General features: G+C 45.6%; 1 protein-coding gene across 1 annotated transcript; it reads right to left on the bottom strand.

Moving 5' to 3' along the window:
* Window positions 1-2,163: 2,163 nt before the first annotated feature.
* On the bottom strand, window positions 2,164-5,817 carry LOC133052438 (uncharacterized protein CXorf49 homolog). Its single transcript, XM_061137324.1, has 5 exons — window positions 4,522-5,817; window positions 3,712-3,868; window positions 3,083-3,159; window positions 2,765-2,810; window positions 2,164-2,204 (listed from the first exon to the last, which is right to left on the bottom strand). Exons 1-5 carry the CDS (start codon window positions 5,815-5,817, stop codon window positions 2,164-2,166), a joined length of 1,617 nt encoding a protein of 538 aa, XP_060993307.1.
* Between the last annotated feature and the right edge of the window lie 12,665 nt (window positions 5,818-18,482).

Genomic DNA, 18,482 nt, shown 5'->3' with positions numbered 1-18,482 from the left:
TGCTCCAGGGAGGGGTTTGAGTGGAAGGAGGAAGTCCCACGCATGTTCTTTTCTGACCCTGAGGTCTCTGAGGGTCCCAACCCTCGTGCTCTGTCCACCTGACCTCATGCCATGAGCCCCGGAAGGAAGTCACCATGACAGCATGGGGGAAGGGTGGACCCAAGTGCTCCCCATTGCTCAGGTGCAGTCACCCCTAACTCCCCACAAGTAACCCAGGTTGAGGGGGGTTCTCCTGTTTCTAAGATGGGCAGCCATATCCCATGTACCCTTACCATTTTTACTCATCCATACCCTCAGCAGTTGGCAGACATCACAGAATGGCAAGGTAGGATCCAGTGCCTCCTCCAGCGACTCCAACATTTTGAGATGTCCTGTCCTGAGGTTTGGTGAACTGCATCCTCTCCTTCTATGTTTTGGGAATGTGACAACATCCCTTGAATAAAGGAGATCCGACCCTTGCTTTGGCTCACTCAATGCCTTACCGAATCTGGTCCAGTCTCTTACTTCCATTACTGCTCGAATCACATCTTTTTGCCTCAAGGGGCATTATCCCTGATGACTTTTATTCACACAGAGAGATGCCCAGGCACAAGCTTTGAATGTGCTACCCACCATCATACCCTCTTTTGTGAAATAAAACCATGGTCTTTCAGGAAGGGAGTCAGGCAGAACCTACCCTCACTTCACTCAAATACAAATGTGTTCCTCTGAGTCACAGGCTGACACAGCCCTTGGGTCTTGGCTAAGAGAAAGAAGTCGTCCCCAAACTTCAGGGTGGGGGGGAAATTGAACATAGATTTCAGACTCTGTCTTGGGTGCCCTAACAAGTAGTCTGGGAGACTGAGCTGGGACACTCCGGGAAATAGCATTTGCAGGAAAATCTATGTCATGGGGCTGATGGAACAGTATTTGATGGAGACCCTGTAAGAACACAGCCTTACCAACCATACTTGTCATAGAGCCTAACAGGCCCCTTTCCACTCAAGGGCAGAGAGACATCCAGGCTACAGGAGTGTAGGCTGGTCAGCTGGCTAGGGCAGGGAGGATATGAAAGCTCCAAGGACTGGACCAACCATCTCTAGCTGTCAGGGTGCACTCTGCCCCAGACTGGCACCAGACGCCTCTCCTGACTTCCAGCTCAGCACTAACATGAACTTTCCTCCTGTGTTCCCTGTACCTTCACTCCTGCTCCCCAGTTCACAGGGTCCAAGATTCATCCTCATGTCCTTTACTGAACCCGAGGAAGTGGGAGCAAAAGTTTTGGTGCCTGAGTCTCAGGGGTGAGTGCTAAACAGGAGAGGGGGAGAGTATGCAGGTTCCTGCTTGTAAGCTGGCACCGGGGGGTGGGGTAGGGTTCCACTGAGAGGATAGGGCCCAGGAAGGGGGAAGATGAGCAATCCTGTGCCTATTACCACCTGCTTAAGTAAACATGCAGGCAAGGTCATCGATGGCAAGCCAGGGGAGGGATCGAGGGGCTCTGACAGGAAAGCAGAGTGGTCAGGGTAAGCAGGACAATGAGTGCAGTGAGGGAAGGGTGAAAGATTGGAGCTCTGTAAGGGGGTCATGAGTTCCTTCTGACAGGGAAGCAGAATGGCAGCAATGAATGGAAACTGCTAAACCCCAGAGGAGGGTGTTTAGAGAACTAGAAAGGGCCTTCAGGCAAAAGGGAGAGCGTGCCAATGTGGCCAGACAGAGTCCACACAGAACACAGACTGGGGGGCTCCACTTATCTGATGGCCTGGATGGTAGCAGAGGCTGACCCAGAGATCCCAACACTAATTCCAGAGGTACTCTTCTGGAAAATGTTCTGATGTGGAACAGCTCCCCACCAGGCCTCGTCCCACTCCCTTAACCCCTACCCCCCAGAGAGAGGGCAGAACACAGAACATGAGGAGTCCTTTAATCAAACACTCTTGTGAAACTGGGGCAGAGAGGGGGCAAAACAAAGGGCAGAGGATGCCCTGGTGGAGGCAGAAGAGGAGGCAACAAGCTTGGCCATAGCTCGCCGGCCTTGGAGGTTAACAGCTGCTCCTCTTGCAGGAAGATACTGGGCTCAACCTGTAAAACAGCAGAATCAGGGAAGAGCCTCAAGCCAGGGACAGCCCACAGCCTTGCTCAACAGCCAACGTTGTGGGAAGGGGTATGCAGTGTGTAACACTCACTTCAAATGATCTGGAACTTGTCAGCCAGGTACCGCTTGGAGGCTGCAACAGGGAGAGGCATAAACAGGTGCTCCAGACAGACGGACACAGAAGCCTGTGCCCCTGTCCCCGTGGGGAACCACCTAGCTCTGCAACCTGAAACCCACATATCCCCAGTCCCGATGCAAAGAGCTCTGGGCCTGATCACTCCCCACTACCGGAATTAAATGTGGAGCCATTTCCCCAAAGGAGACAAAATGTGCCAACAGCTCTCAAGCTCCGGGCCACGCCCAAACCTTTCAAAAACTGTCTCGCAAACAATCCAACAAGACCCTTAGTGGGCACAACAGATCAACAAGGCATCTCTACAAGTCCTATCAGGAGCTGTCTAGGACTCGTCTGGCTGGCAGAGTGTGCACGCAGTCCACACAGTACTTTGCTACTTGTCCGCACGTCCAGCTGAACATGCACCGCACACTCCAGAGACAGGCTTGATAGGTTCTCCTCCCCACAGGAATGCTGATCCCTATAAGGCCCCCTGCACCTGCAGCCCACCCCACCCCAAGGGCCCACCCCGCTTCTGCACTAAGAACCCGCTTCTCTCTGTCCCTGGTTCCTCATACCAAGTTGCTCCTTAAGGTCGTCTATTTCTTTCTGTAGCACCAGACACTAGGCCAGCAGACAAAGGAGGAAAAGAAATGGTCAGTATACCCTCTCCTCTCCTCTCCTCTCCCCTCAGCCTCCCCTTTCCTCTCCCCCGGCCCTCCATCCCAAAGCCAGGTGTCTATTCTGGCAAGAGAAAAACTTTCCTCAGTGGAAAGGAGGTGGGCTCCCTCCCTGGGGTTCGGGATGGGGGGGGGGGCCCACACATGTCAGTTGAACTTGGACCCAGATCCCACCATGGGGTTTGGGTGTGCATTTCCAGGAGCCAGAAGTATTACCCGAGGACAGCCCTGCCTTCCGGGTAGCTGCTGCTGTCTTTTCGGTCTTGGGGGATGGTCAGTTGGCTCCTGGTCACCTGACAGGGAAAGGACACACAATCCAGCTTTCCAGGTTCCCAGTGAGGTGGAAAGGGCCAGGTCGGGTCTAATGTGAGGTGAGGCCATACCACCCTCTGCTAGCATCAAGCCTCCCCTGCTCTGCCCGGCAGGCAGCCCGAACCTTCTCTCTGGGCCTGCCCCTCTTATTCCTCAGGGGCAGCCATTTCACCACGATGGTCACCAAAGACTGTGGTTCTGGGTTCAAGCCTCCCAGAGCAGCAGCCACAGCCAGCACCTGGGAGACCAATGTGGGCGAACAGCACTTCACAGAAAAGGCTATTAGCCTGTAGGTCTATGCCCAGAGTAGCTGTTGGGGCACTGCCACCGATCACGCCTGCCAAACAAATCCCACACAGAAGGTGATGGGGCCAGGTAGAGCCCTGTTGACACCGTTTCCCATGGGAGAAGCGGCCTGAGAGCAAGGCTGAGTCCCCAGATGAGAGAGAGAGAGAGAGAGAGAGAGTCAGAGACAGAGGTTTCTGCCCTCACCCCTGGCCTCCGCCCCCCATATCAAAACCCAGGACACTCACCTGAGGGGCCAGGCCCTCTGGGCATGACTCCTCCCTTGTTACTGGCCACGGGCTCTGAGTTTCCTGAATCCCGTGCCCCTCTGATGTTGAGGTTGGCGCTGCTGTGTTCTCCATGATGCACCCATGGACAAGATGGCCCTGGCCTGTCAGTGGTCAGCTAAAAACAAAGATTTCTCACTGATCTGGAGTAAGGGTGTGTGTGTGCACACGAGCGTGTGTGTATCAGTGCATTTATATGTATATGTCAGTGTGTGATGTCTATGTCAGTGTGTGTGAGAGTTCGAGTGATTCAAGACGGAGCTGAGGCAGGGAATTGGAAAGAGAATTGAAAGGCTGATCTCTTTAGCAAATTCTCTGTCAGTCAGCCCCAGGTCAGCAGGCAGAGCTGAGCTGGGGTCAACAGTGTGGCAATGAGAAACCTGGGGCCCCTGCAAGGAAGGTTTGGGGAAGAGCTAGGAAGTAGGATTCAGGAAAGTGATGTGTCTAAACACCGAAGCTCTGTGAAACTTTTAAGGGGTCCCCTCAAATCAATTCAGCTACCAGCTCTCCCTTCCATTCCAGCCCCAGCCTCGTGGAGGAGGCTGGAAACAGGCCAAGGGTGGAGAACCGAGCCCAGCACACCCAAAATACTACCCTAACGTTTGTCCCTAGTAAAAGGACCCCAATCTGGCATCCTAATGACCCAGCGACCGAGGGCCACCCAATGACGACCCCTGAGGAATGGAGAGAGGGGCACCGGGTGAAGACCTGTGTCTTGGGGAGGGTGGGAGGGGGAAGAGTGGGGAGAGAGGAGGGGTCTGGCCTACTCACTTGGCCCTTTGGGAATGGGTCTCTATTTGGGTCGTTGTCTTCTTCGGACACCGCTATTGCTGCCACCAACTCCTGGGCTCGCCTAGCCACGGATTTCTTCCCAGCACCGGTGTGCTTGAACTCTTTGACTCCCGAAGGGACCAAGGCATACTTCTTGGACCTCCCGAGCAGCGGGATGCCAGAAATTGGAGGGAAGGTGGCCGGTTCCAGGGGAGTGGCCGAGATTCCCTGCCCCCAGGAAGGGAAGGTTCTCGCCACGGCAGGTTTGGAGATGCCCTCAAGGGATTTCTTCTCCTGGACCCCCTTCCTCCTAGGAGTGGGCCGCGGCCTGCTGCCTGTAGAGGCAGCTGCAGTAGCTGATGCTACTGCCAGTCCCGGGTAGCTGGACAGGCTGCCCCCCTCCCCCCAGAGCCCACTCTGCATTTTCTTAGGGGTAGAGATGTCCTCCTGCTCTGCATCGCCCTGCCTGCCCTGCCTTTCCACGACCGAAATTAATCCTTGCGGAGCCGAGGACAGGCAAGTGCCTGGCACATTAAAGAGATTCTCCCTGCTTTGGACATTCGAGCGTCTGGGTGTGTTCCCGGGACCCTCGGGGCTCTTGAGCTTGGCCCGGCCTCCGTCTTTGGTATAAATGCTCACCTTCATCCGCTCTATCTCACTGAACTCATCAGAGGACTCGGGGTCAGACAGCAGCCCGGCTGGACTTTCTGAGGGAGGCCACTGGTGATCCACAGCCACGTTCAACCGACTCTTAGTGCCTCTTTTAGGGTACCCCCAGGCCCGGCCCGCCTCGGGCCTGCTGACCCCGAGAGGGCCAGCCTCAGCCTGTGCCGCTTCCCCACACCTCTGGGAGGCTCCGCCTTGATGGCAAGGACCTGCCTCGAGGTCCCAAACAGCAGACACTTCGCTGACCGCGTAGCTCTCCTGGGACAGGTATCTGCTGATGCCCAGCACATTCAGGAAGGCCAACTGCTGCAGGATGGCCGCCAGTGACTCGTCAGCCAGCTGCAGGGCGTCCCCCTGGTCGTCGGCCGGGAAACCAGACCGGCCTTCGCGGCCCCACAGAACCCGCTCTCCCGCTTCCAGCAGTTCCCGCTCTGACTCGAAGCCCTCAGGGTCTGGGACGCCACCCCCACCCTCACCCTCGCCGCTTCCAGGTGCCCCCGGCTCAGGGCCAGGGCTGGGGCCGGGTCCCCTCGGGGCTGTGGAGCTGGCCTCAAGGCCGCTGGTCTGCTCCCCGCACTCTGAGCCGAAACCCGCTCCCGAAACAGACACCTCATCATCTGGGGAGCTCATGTCGTGAGATGGGTGGCTATCAGACCTGGGGCGGTGACGATTTATCCGGGTCGCGGTGGCGGTTCGGGCAGATAAGGCGGGCGGTGTCTGGAGTGCGTAGTCAAGCACCAGCCGCACCACACGCAGGAGATGGCCGCAAATAACGCGAGGCTTTCAGCGTGCCAGAGCTGCCGCCTCCTCATTGGTCCGCTTCCTGCCAACCAGCATGCGCCTTGTTTGGCCGTCCCCTCGAGGTGTAACCAATGGGTTCGAGGGCCTCCTCTTGTTTGCTGCCAAGCTCAAGGGCCATCCCGGCAGTTGGTGAGTTGGCGGGTGAAGGTGATCCTGCGAGTATACCTCTGTCAAGCCTCTCATCCCACCTCCTCCTGTCCCACCTCCCCTTTCCGGTTAAAGTCACATCCCTGAGCCCTGACTGTGTACAAAATGGGTGAAGCGGGAGGCAGGAGGGTACTGAGGGCGCTGATCTCCTGGGAGGTGAGGATGAAACGTCAGGATGGAGGTGCTGGACGCCTAGCACGTGCTGAAAGCACTTGCCAGCCTCCCTTCCACCACGAAGTCTTATGACCCAATGGGAGAATGGGCAGAGGAATCTTGCACTCAGTGATGAGTGGTCGGCGTACTTCTCCTTAAGTGGCCAGAGGACAAAGGGATCGTAGTTTTGTTCTGTAACATCTCTGCCTCAACTGCTCCATCAAACGTTCTTGGCAGTCAGATTTGAGGGACAGACTGGGGTTGACCTTGTTCCCTCAGCTCTTTTTCCAATCTGAGGCAATTGAAAGAGAGAATCTCAGTGTCCATTTACACTTGCAAAGGTGCTCACCACTGCTGATTCTTGAGATGTAAACTAAGACAACTAATCAGGTTTCACACACTAGGAAGACAACCTTCCAAGAGCTAAACCATTCTGAGAGTGGGAGAAGTTAGGAGCAAACCTCTGTGGCATAGGTGCAAGAAATCTGTTTGGGAGGTAATTTGGCAGAATCTCTTAAAATCAACTTGTACAGCAGGACCCAGTGCCTGGCACTCTTTTAAGTGCCATACATAAATAGTAATGCTTCCTTGTGACTCTCCTAGGACTATAGTACCAGGGATTACCAGCCTCTTACAGGGGAGGAAACAGGTACTGAGAGGTTCAGTCACTGAACCAAGGTCATTTGGCCTGTGCAGATCAGTGGTAGCATTAAAACCAAGCAATCTCACTCCAGAGCCTTTGCTTTGATCCAAAGATCTTAAAACTTAAAAAAAAAAGCCCCTTTTATTCTCTTCCAGCAAGTCTGCTACCTGGCACACCCTCTATAAGTGAGGGTGTATTTCTAAAATCTCTATTTTACGCCATTGGTCTATTTGGTAAATGGCAGTGCCACACAGTTTTGATTACTGTAGCTTTGTAATATTTTGAAATCAGGAAGTGTGAGTTCTCTACTTTTTTCTTTTTCCAAATTGCTTTGCCTATTAAAGATCTCTTTAGATTCTATTTAGATTTTAGGATGAAGTTTTCTTTTTCTGTAAAATATGCCACTGGGATTTTGATAGGGTTTGCAGTGTGTAGGTCAGTCTGAGTAGTGTGTTAGAAGAACAGGTCCAATGGAGCGTGTGTGTGTTTGTGTGTGTGTGTGTGTTTGTGTGTGAAAAAGAATTGACTCATTCAATTATATAGGCTGGTAAGTCCCAAGATCTAGAGGGTGAGTTGGCTAGCTGGAGACCCAGAAGAGCCAGTGGTTTAGCTCTAGTCCAGGTTAGAAGGCCTAAGAACCAAACCAATAGAGCTGATATTTCAGTTTGGGTCTAAAGGCAGTAAAAGAAGCTGATGTCCCAGTCCTAAGGCTTTCACGCAGGAGGAATTCTCTTACATGAGGAAAGTTTGCCTTTTTTGCTTTATTGAGACTATCAACTGATTAGGTAAAGCCCACCCACATTATCGGCAGAGGGGGGTGGTGGTGTTTTATCCAGTTTACCAATTTAGATGTTAATCTCATGGAAAAGCACCCTACAGAAGCACCCAGAATAATGTTTGACTAAATATCTAGGCACTCTGTGGACCAGTCAAGCTGACACATAAAATTAACCATCTCAGATAGTGTGGACCTCTTAACAATATTTAGTATTCCAGTCTGTGTAAACAGATGTCTTTCCATTTATTTGTGTTTCCATTTATTTGTATTTCTTTTTAATTTCTTTTACCCTGATATCATTTCTTTCAGCAATGATTTGTAGTTTGTAGTGTACAAGTCTTTTGACTCCTTGCTTGAGTTTATTCCTCAGTATTTTATTCTTTTTTGATGTTAATGTCAGTGGAATTGTTCTCTTAATTTCCTTTTCAAATTGTTCTTTGTTAGTGTGTAGTGATAAAACTGAATTTTGTTTCTTGACTTTGTGTCCTGGAACTTTGTGCGTGTGTGTAATCTTTTGGGTTTTCCATGTACAAAATCATGCTATCTGCAAACGGAAATAATTTTACTTCTTTCTGATTTGGATGCCTTTAATTTCTTCCTCTTTCTTAAGTGCTCTGGCTATGACTTCCAGTATGTTGAATAGTAATGGTGAGAGTAGGCTTCCTTGTCTTGTTCCTTACCTTAGAAGAAGAGCTTTCAGTTTTTCACCACTGAGTATGATGTTCATTGTGGACTTTACTTATATGGCTTTTATTATGTTGAGGTAATTTCTTTCTACTCCTAGTTCTTTGACTGTTTTTTATCATGAAAGAGTGTTGTATTTTTATGCCTCTATAGAGATGATCATGTGATTTTTGTCCTTCATTCTTGTTAAAGTGTTTTATTGCATTGATTAATTTTTGTATGTTAAACTATCCTTGCATCCAAGGGATAAATCCCATTTGACTGTGGCACATAGTCGTTCTAACGTGCTGTTGAGTTCGTTTTGCTAGTATTTGTTGAGGAGTTTTGCGTCTGCATTCATCTGGGAAACTGGCCTGTAATATTATTTTCTTTTGGTGCCTTTGATATCAGGGTAAAATGAGTTTGATAGTGTTACTTTCCTTCAGCTTTTTTGGAACCATTTGAGAAAGATTGGTATTAATTCCTTAAATGTTTGGTGGAGTTCTCCATTGAAACTATCTGTTCCTGTTTTTTTGTGGGGGAGTTAGTGATTACTGATTCAATCTCATTATTGGTCTATCAGGTTTTCTATTTCTCCTTGATTCAGTTCTGGTAGATTGTGTGTTTCTAAGAATTTATTCACTTCTTCTAGGTTGTCCAGTTACTTTCCAAACAATGGTTCATAATGTTCTCTTATAATCCTGTTTGTTTCTGGGGCATTGGTTGTAATAGCCCCTCTTTTATTTCTGATTTTAGTTATTTTCATCTTTTTCTCTTAATCTATTAGTATTTGTCAGTGTTCTTGATCTTTTAAAAAACCAAATACAGTTATGTTGATTTTTTTCTGTTGTCTTTTCTGTTCTTTATTTTTTATCTCTGCTTTAATCTTTATTATTTCCTTCCTCTGCTGGCTTTGGTTTTCGTTTGTTCTTTTTCTAGCTCCTTGAGGTGTAAAATTATATAGTTGATTTGTGATCTTTCTTCCTTTTTAATGTACACATTTATAGTTATAAACTCCCAGCATTGCTTTCATTGTACCCCATAACTGTGTCATGTTGTGTTTTCATTTCTTCTGTCTTAAGATGTTTTCTAATTTCCCCTGTGCCTTCTTTTCTGACCCATTGATTGCTTAGGTATATGTTGTTAAACTTTCATACATTTGTGGATTTTCCCATCTTCCTTGTGGCTGTTGCTTTCTGGTTTCATTTACTGTGATCCGAAAAGATACTGTGTGTAGTTTCAGTTTTCTTGAAGTTGCTAAGGCTTGTTCTGCGGTTTAACATGTAGTTTATGCTGGAGAATGTTCCATTTATATAGGGGGATGTGTATTTCACTGTTGTTGGATGGATTGTTCTGCATATGTTGTTAAGTTCAATTGGTCTGTAGCCTTGTTAGGTCCTCTATTTGCTTGTTGATCTACTGTTTGGTTGTTTTTATCCATTACTGAAAGTGGGATATCAAAGTGTCTTACTGTTATTATGTGGCAATATATTTCTCCCTTCAAATATGTCAACATTTGCTTTCTATAGTTAAGAGCTCTGAGGTTTGGTGCCTAAATTTGTGTAATTGTTATATTATGTTGATGAATTGACCCTTTTAGCATTATATAATGTCCTTTGTCACTTATTACTGTTTTTTATTTAAAATCCATCTTAGCTGATATTAGTATAGCCATTCCTGCTCTCATTTTGCATGAAAAATCTATTTCCATTCTTTAATTTTCAGCCTCTGTGTGTTCTTAGACCTAAAGCGAATCTCCTATAGACAGTGTATACGGATTCTGTTTTTTCCCTAATCATTCAGCAAATCTATGTATCTTGGGAAGTTTAATCCATTTACATTTAAGGTAATTATTGATAGGATGGACTTTACTACCAGTTTGTTAATTATTTTCCATATGTCTTGTAGCTTTTTCTGTCCCTCCTTTCATCTCTTATTGCTTTCCCTCCAATTTCGTTGATTTTCTTTTTTGTAGTGATATGTATTAATCCCCTTGTTATTTCCTTTTTTATATATTCTACAGATATTTTCCATGTGGTTACCTTTGGAGTTATATAAAACCTCTTTAAGTTATGCACTATTTTAAATGGCTGAAACCAGCTTCAGTTACATATAAAAGCTGAATTCTTTCCCAGCTCGCTCCCTTTTTATGGTATTAATAACATACATCTTTATATATTGTATACCCATTAATATAGGTTTATAATTATTTTTATGTCTTTCTTATTTAATTCTATTCACCAAAACTCTCATAGTGTTTGGTCCATGTATTTGTCTTTACCAGAGAACCTTATATTTTGACACGGCTTCAGAGTGCTGTTTACCTTCCCTTTGTATCAATTGGAAGGACTTCCTTTAGCCTATCTTGTGGAGCAGGTCTAGTGGTAAAGAACTCCATCAGCTTTTGCTCATCTGGGAATGTTTCCAGTCTTGTGGAAGTGGGGCCCAGTATCTGAGACGGCTGTGCAAGTGCAGTATTGGACGGTTGTGTGGGTGAGGTTATCTTCCTTTCATCGCTCTCTGTCTCTCTTCCTATATTCTCTTGCATGATAAGACTTTCTATGTAGAAGGAGTAAAATGCACATACGAACTTAAAACTAACCTAACTGCCCTAAACTACAGTTTTGGTTGGCACAGAACTCACTTTCTGAAGAACCACATACAACTGTTTGACCAAATGTTTCATCACCACATACCTAAAAGTAACAACTTTTCAACCTGCCATAGCTTTACCATTATGGCTCCAAGTCCAATCCTTCGTATTCAGCCAATTCTAAAACTTTAGATTCTGTAACTTACAGCTTGCACTTTGAGGTACCAAATTCTAAATCAATTAGAATCTGAATTAAGCTCCAGTAACAGGGACTCCAAAAACAGTAGCTTAAACAAATTAAGTAAAATTTTTTTTTCTATTTAAGGAAAAGTCTGAAGATGGGCAGTCAAAGGCTGAAATAGTACTTCATGATGTTTTCATAAATTCAGACTCCTTTTGTATTTCTGCTCAATGTGAGAATGATCATTTATTTAGCCTTCACAAGATGGCTGCCTGAGCTTCATCTTTCACATCTGTCTTCAAGGCAGCAGAGAGGAAGAGAAGGTAAAGAACACAAGGAGATTGGTCAACTGATTCAGCTCTCCCATTCATGTTTCTTTTCCATAAAATTTATTTGTATAAGCCTTTAGGTACTTTTAGGTAGGAAAGATGATACTCTGATTTCACTGCTAGTTTTAGCAGAGTATACTTTCAAAGAATGATATATCCAGTGTGGAGTTGGCAGTTCAACATCAAAACAGATGTTAAACAAAGAGCACGCAATCTGCAAAGAGATTTATAATAATAATTTAAAGCTTCATGAACTAGGATCATTCCAATTTAAAACACTATGAAATGAAATCAACTTCTGAAGGTAAGAAAAGGAATATAAGGCAAGAAGAAAACTAGCATTTGTTGAGTTAAGAGTATGAGCTTTCCATAGCATAGATATCATTCTTCAGTGGGAAACCTTGCAGATAGAAAATAAAATCCAAATATTTGGTCATGTAATACAAATTTTACCTGAAATAAAGCCAAAGCCATAGATTCTGGTTCTGGCTTGTCAGCTATTCCTTGCACTAACATATCTGCAGAAGCATCTGGCCAATTTGTACCTAGTGACCCTTTATGCATGCTAATGGGGTTCAGGTAAAATGACCCTGTGTACAGAGCATTCTCCACCCTGGGGAAGTTATCAGTATATAATAGGAGTTCATATTTTTGTTTCCTTATAGTAATTCAAATGTACCTCCTGCTGTGATTTTTATTTTGCAAAATGAATCTGTGTCCTCTACTTACACTTAACAACAACAACAATAATAATAGTAAAAACTCTAGCTTTAAAGAGTTGACATTTACCACTCAAGATGTGGGACATACTGAGGTCACATTGCTTTCTGAGGACTCTACCCCAAAGCTCTATGTACTCACTTCTAATTATTTCTCACTGGCCAGAATTTAGTCGTGTGCTTATACCTCTCTGAGGAAGCCTGGGAAATGTAGCTTTTTAGCCTGCACATATTGCTGCTCCCAACAAAATCAGAGTTTGTTAACAAGGAAGAAGGAAAGAAAAGATCTCATGGGAGCAACTCTAACTAGTTGGGACAGAAGGGAATTTATCCCTTGCAGAATTGTTAGAAGGGCTATAGAAGAAACTTTGGGCAAAGCTCTCAGAAACATTGTTGCTTAATTGGTCTGACTAACCTCAGAAACACTGCCTCTATTGCCATCCGTGCCACGGAAACCATGACCTCTGCCCAGCAGTTTCTTCATGTTACTTGCAAATCAAAGCCTTCTGCAGAAATACCCTAATGGTGAGAACCACATCACAAGCATGCAACAGGTATTGGGAAATGTAGATTAAGAAAATTATCTGAAGAAGATGGGATTCATAGTAGTGGTGAGTAAGCATATTTCATTGATTCTAAGACAGGCTTTTTTTTTGGTTTTGTTTACATTTTCATGTTTCTAAAATGAGCATACATTTGACAGTGCCAGCTGTTGGTGATCTTCCAGTTTTATGATGTAGTTTTTGTTATTTAAACGTACATGAAACACTGGGAAGACCCAGAGGGATCGGGTAGAGAGGGAGGTGGGAAGGGGGATCGGGATGGGGAATACATGTAAATCCATGGCTGATTCATGTCAATGTATGACAAAAACCACTGCAAAGTTGTGGGGTAATTGGCCTCCAACTAATAAAAATTAAAAAAAAGAAAGCATCTCCACTGACAGGGTGCAGATGGGGGTCTCAGTAGTTTGGAAGGAAATCCTGGACCCAGCAGTGAAGCACTCTTTATAAATGTTGCATGTGGTGCAAAACTAGCAACACTGATAATTCTGAGTTGAAAGGGACTAATAAAATTCTATACTAAATAGAAAGAACTCCTGGAAATGTTATAAAATTTTTTTGATTTTTTGTGTATTTCTAAGAGATTTGCAAAATAATTGTAAATGATATTCTTCAATAAGAACAAGATAAGAACATCTAAATGATAAAGGATTGACTCGGTTGTACCATGGTCAGGAATTGAGCCTGAGGAAATCATTTAAAAGAGAAAAAATTCTCTGTGTATAAAGAAGTTTGCTCACAGCAGTGTAGTTTATAAGGGCAAAAAACCCTGATAGATACTTACATTTTCATCACAAAAGCTACTAATTGAAAGTTTATTATGTGCCAAGCCCTCTACATACATTATGTCATTTGATTCTCACAACAGCCATGTGAAGTAGACAGTAATCTTATCCCTATTTCATATACGAGACACAAGCCCGTGATAACTTGTCCAAAGTCAAACAACTAGTAGGTGGTGGAATCAGGATTTAAACTCTGGTTCAGGGGTTACAAATCTGTGTTATGCAGCTGTTAGAAAAAGAAGTATGTTGCAATAAAAATAATATACTGTACTGTTCTAAGCAAGAACTCACGAAATCTGAAAGTATCTAAAAATGTTGTATTAAAACATGAATGTACAGAATGGGTTTCAGGCAACCAGTAGGTCCAATGGCTCTGGATCTTTCTTGGTTATGGAACTTGTGTTAGTCTGTTCAAGCTGCCAAAACCAAATACCACAGACTGGATGGCTTAAATAAAGAACATTTAGTTTCTCACAGTTCGGGATACTAGAAATCCAAGATCAAGGTGCCAGCAAGTTCAACTCATGGTGAAAGCACTCCTCTTGTATTGTAGTTCACCACCTTCTCTCTGTTTCTTCACATAACATTTCCTCTGGGTATGTATGGAGAAAGAGAGAGAGAGATCTCTGGTAGCTCTTCCTCTTATAAGGATATCAGATCCTATGGGATTAGGGCCCCAATCTTACAACCTCTGTGTGTGCTGTACATGGTTTCTCAGTCGTGTGTGACACTTGGCACCCCATGAACGATGGCCCACCAGGCTGCTCTGTCCATGGGAATTCTCCAGGCAAGAATACTGGTGTGGGTTGCCATGCCCTCCTCCAGGGGATCTCCCCATCACAGGGGTCGAACCCAGGTGTCCCGCATTGCAGGCGGATTCTTTACCATCTAGACACAATGGAAGTCCAAGAATACTAGGGTAGGTAGCCTATCCCTCCTCCAGGGGAACTTCCCGACCCAGGAATCTAACTGGGGTCTTCTGCATTGCAGGCGGATTCTTTACCAGCTCCCTTAATTAACCCTAATTACCTCTCTAAAGACTCCATCTCCAAATTCAGTCACATTGAGGGTTAAGACTTTAAGATAGGAATTTGCGGGCAACACAATTCAGCCCATAATAGGACTCCTTTGAGAATCTAATGAAAGCTCCTTACACTCTCCAAGAAGAGTGTATACATGCCTCCCACAACTTTGCACACAATTTCAGGACGTTCTTGGACCCCAGGTTGAGAACCAGTGATCTAGGTCACCTTCCTCTTTTCCCAGATGGAGAAACAGAGGTTCAGAAAGGGGAAGTGCTTTTCAGCAGGTTAGGAGAGAGGTAGGTTTCCTGATTCCTCATCAAGTGCTTGCCCTACCTTACTCTGCCTTGTGTTAGGCCTGTTAGGTCAACAATCCACAGTGACCACAAAACACTAGAGATTCTGTGGATGCAGTGAAGGGGAGTGCTTCACCTGGGATGCTCAAGTGAGTGAACAAGACTCTAGCTATAACTGACAGTAAATGGGCCAGATTTCATTGTTTCAACTAGTCGTGAGTTTGGGAAATAGCTGCACCAAATTCAACATACATCCATAAGAGGTCTGATTGTGAAGAGATGGAGGTGCTTCTGTTCTAACTAATGACAAAGTGGGAACTGAAGGGGTACAGTTGAATTGTCTTCTGGCCTTGGCATGGCACTGTCCCTCTACTCTTAGATTCCTCATTTGTACACCTCTCAGGAGGAGACCTATTAGATTTCTGCATCAGATTATCTAGCTCTAATATTTTGTATGTTTGTGGTTCTGGGGCAGGAACCATGTGGGAAATATCCGTTGAGGCGTTTGGGTCCTAGAATTATGGGCAAATATTTTTTTTCAAAATGTCTTCTGATGGTGTCCTAGAATTAGCAATAAAGCAAATGTCATTTAAAGAGATGAAAAATCCATAAGAAGAATCTGAGAAGATCCTTTAGATACTCAGTCATTTAAAGTCAAGTCTCAACATAAATGTTTATTCAATTTTTGCTTCAAGGCCATCCTTATAAAGGGAGGTGAATTATGATAGCTGGAATTTTAAACAACAAGGTTAGAAGATGTAACAGTATTTTTAATAGGAAATGTTATTTTATTTTTAGGCAGAGAGGTGGCCCCAGAGAATGATTTTGTTTCATTTCATCAGTCAAAGAGATTTGAAAAAATGACATTCTTCCTGTTGGCCTTATCAATGCCACAAACCAGTGTGGAGCCTTCACTTGGACCACAAGTCTAGAAACAAAGGAGGCACACTCACTGTGGGGTGGAGGCTATCATTTCAGGAAAATTCTTCCAGTTTTGCTCGGTACAAAGAACAAGGGAAGGGCTTGAAGTGTTGTGTGCACACCCACCTACCACGTCTGTGCCAGTGGAAGGTGGGAGCTCACCCAGTCTAGGACATCAATGGTCTCAGTTTCTGTCTGAGGAGAAAGAGGAAGAAAAGAGCTGCTGCTGCAGGGAGCAGGGGTGAAGGCTGGTGTTAAGATAGCAGTTTCAAACGGGCAAGAGAGATGCAGCCCATCCAACCACCACCACCATCACCATCACCACCATATTGGCTCAAATAAGCCCCTCAGTCCCAGGGGTTAATAAGCTAATCACAAAGAACAGAAGAACTCTGAAGGCCTGGCATCTGGCCCTTCCCAACAAACAGCCTTAAACGATACTGCCCTCGGCTGGTCAAATAGGTATGTTACAATGCAGGCACATTACTCTGTATTTTTGGCCTTCATTTCTTTTTCACAGGTTCTTGGTGCTCCACCTCTGAGAGGAAGTGGATGGGAAGGGAGAAGTCTCTGAGAAATTGTAACCAAATACAACACCTCTGTGGGTTTCAGCACAAATTCACAATTAAATTCTGACTTAAAATGTACTACCCAAATATGGAATATTTATTAAAAATTGAGATTGATATTATAATTATGTAAGCATCACTTTCTTATTTTTAGCAAACAGCTATGAGTTCTTGAAAACAAAGCTATTAATATAAATGATATAAGATTACTAATCTCAATTAGATATGTTACAAACAAAGAAAGTAATTTCGGTTCTACTTCTGGTTAGAACATAATTACAATATGCTTATACTGGGATGTTATTTCCCTTAGCATTATCTTTTTCTCCAATTATACTGAAATGTAACATAGACAGAGAAGAAGTAGCAATATATACATGGAGTGTAATAATTGATTATCAATTATATACCCTCAAGTCACAGAAGAGGATAGTGTTGGCTTTCCCTAAGACTTCTGAAGTTTCCCTGTCTTATATTAGCCCCATTCCTTCTTCAAGGAGAATATCCACACTCTTACTTTTGTGCCATCCTTTCTTCCCTTTTCCTCAAAGTTTTGTATTGTATATATATCTGTAAATGATATGAGTTAGCGATGACAGCTATTTACAGCTATATGAGTGAAATTATTAAATGTATCTGTTTAATTTCTTACTTTTTCAATGTTGAATTTGTAAGTTTCATGCTTATTCTGTATAGTTCTACTCTGTATATTTTTGCTGATGGAATTATATTTATTCATATGAAGATGATCTCCCAGAATATTGGGCTTTGATGATCAGCACGACTTACTTTTGGGAGGGCCAGAGGGCTGTAGGAAATAGACACCGCTCTTAAAGGGGACATACAACATCTCACATGCTCCAGGACCCAGGGCTGAAGCAATAATTTGAAAGGAGCCTGGGCCAGAGGCAGCTGCAGGTCTTGGAGAGCCTCCCAGAGAGGCAAGAGGCAGTTGGACTCACCCTGGGGACGTAGACACTGGAAGCAGCCATTTTGCAGAGCTCCTTCTACCACATGGTCACTGGTGCTAACAAGTGCCATTTTGGAATCCTCCCTTAGCTTATTAGCACCTGTGCTCAGACCTACCAGTCAGCCTGTAGACAGTAATACTAGGGCAGGCCAAGCCACGAGGCAAGCAGGGACACAGCCCCACCCACAAGCAAGGTGCTATCTTAAGACTCCCTGGAGCTGGACCTGTCAGTCAGAGGCCCTGACATACCACACTGGCCCTATACACCAGTAAGAAGGCATTAAGCCAGGACTCCAGGGTCCTGCAGTCAAGAGACCCTGGGACCTAGTTCCTGCCCACAGCAGGTCATCACTAGCCCCAGGACCAGTTTTACCCATCAGTGGGTAGGCAACAGCCCTAGTACACCCTGGACCACAGCCCCAACCAAAAGTGGCCCAAAACACCAACTCCTAGAACACTCCAGGGCCCTGAAGCCAGCAAACCCAAGAACCAGCTCCACCCACCAGCAGGCAGACAACAGCAACCACAGTAACTCCCGCTTTGCAGTCTGCCATACCAGGAAAAAGGCCACCCACCAGCAGGCCCACACCAGCACCAGGAGCCACTGAGTTCCAGCAAAGTGTACCAGAAAGTAGACACCAGGTCTGGGACACTTTGGAGCTCTCAGCCAGCAGCTCTGGAATCTGACCCCACACTGCAGTGTGTGGACACCCGCTATGGGACATCTAGGACCCCACCGCCAGCCATGTTAGGAACTGTCCCCACCCAACAGTGAACTGTGACCAGCTCTGGGACCCCAGGGCCCTGCAGCTAGAGACCCAGGAACAGAAACAGATCTCTACACACTAGTGAGCTGGCACTAGCCCCAGGACACCCTGGACCCCAAACTCAGTCAATGGCAGGACAAACCAGCCTCATGATACCTTGGCCTCTCAGCCAGCTGCCTCCAGAAACAGCCACACTCACCAGCAGGACAAGCAAAGTTTTGGGATACCTAGGACCCCGTAGCTAGCCCTACGAAACAATTGGCCTATGCTAGATCTGGGATTCCCAAGCTTGCACCTATTCACAAGAGAAACAGGCTCAGAAATCCCTCAGGGACACAGAGCCAGCAGTGCCATGACCCCCCCGCACTCATAAGTGACTGGCAGACTCCACACAA

This window comes from Dama dama, chromosome X (genome assembly GCF_033118175.1).
Source record: "Dama dama isolate Ldn47 chromosome X, ASM3311817v1, whole genome shotgun sequence".
NCBI lineage: Eukaryota > Metazoa > Chordata > Mammalia > Artiodactyla > Cervidae > Dama > Dama dama.
Note: the sequence above shows the minus strand (reverse complement) of the source record. Positions and strands in the feature narration are given on the sequence as shown.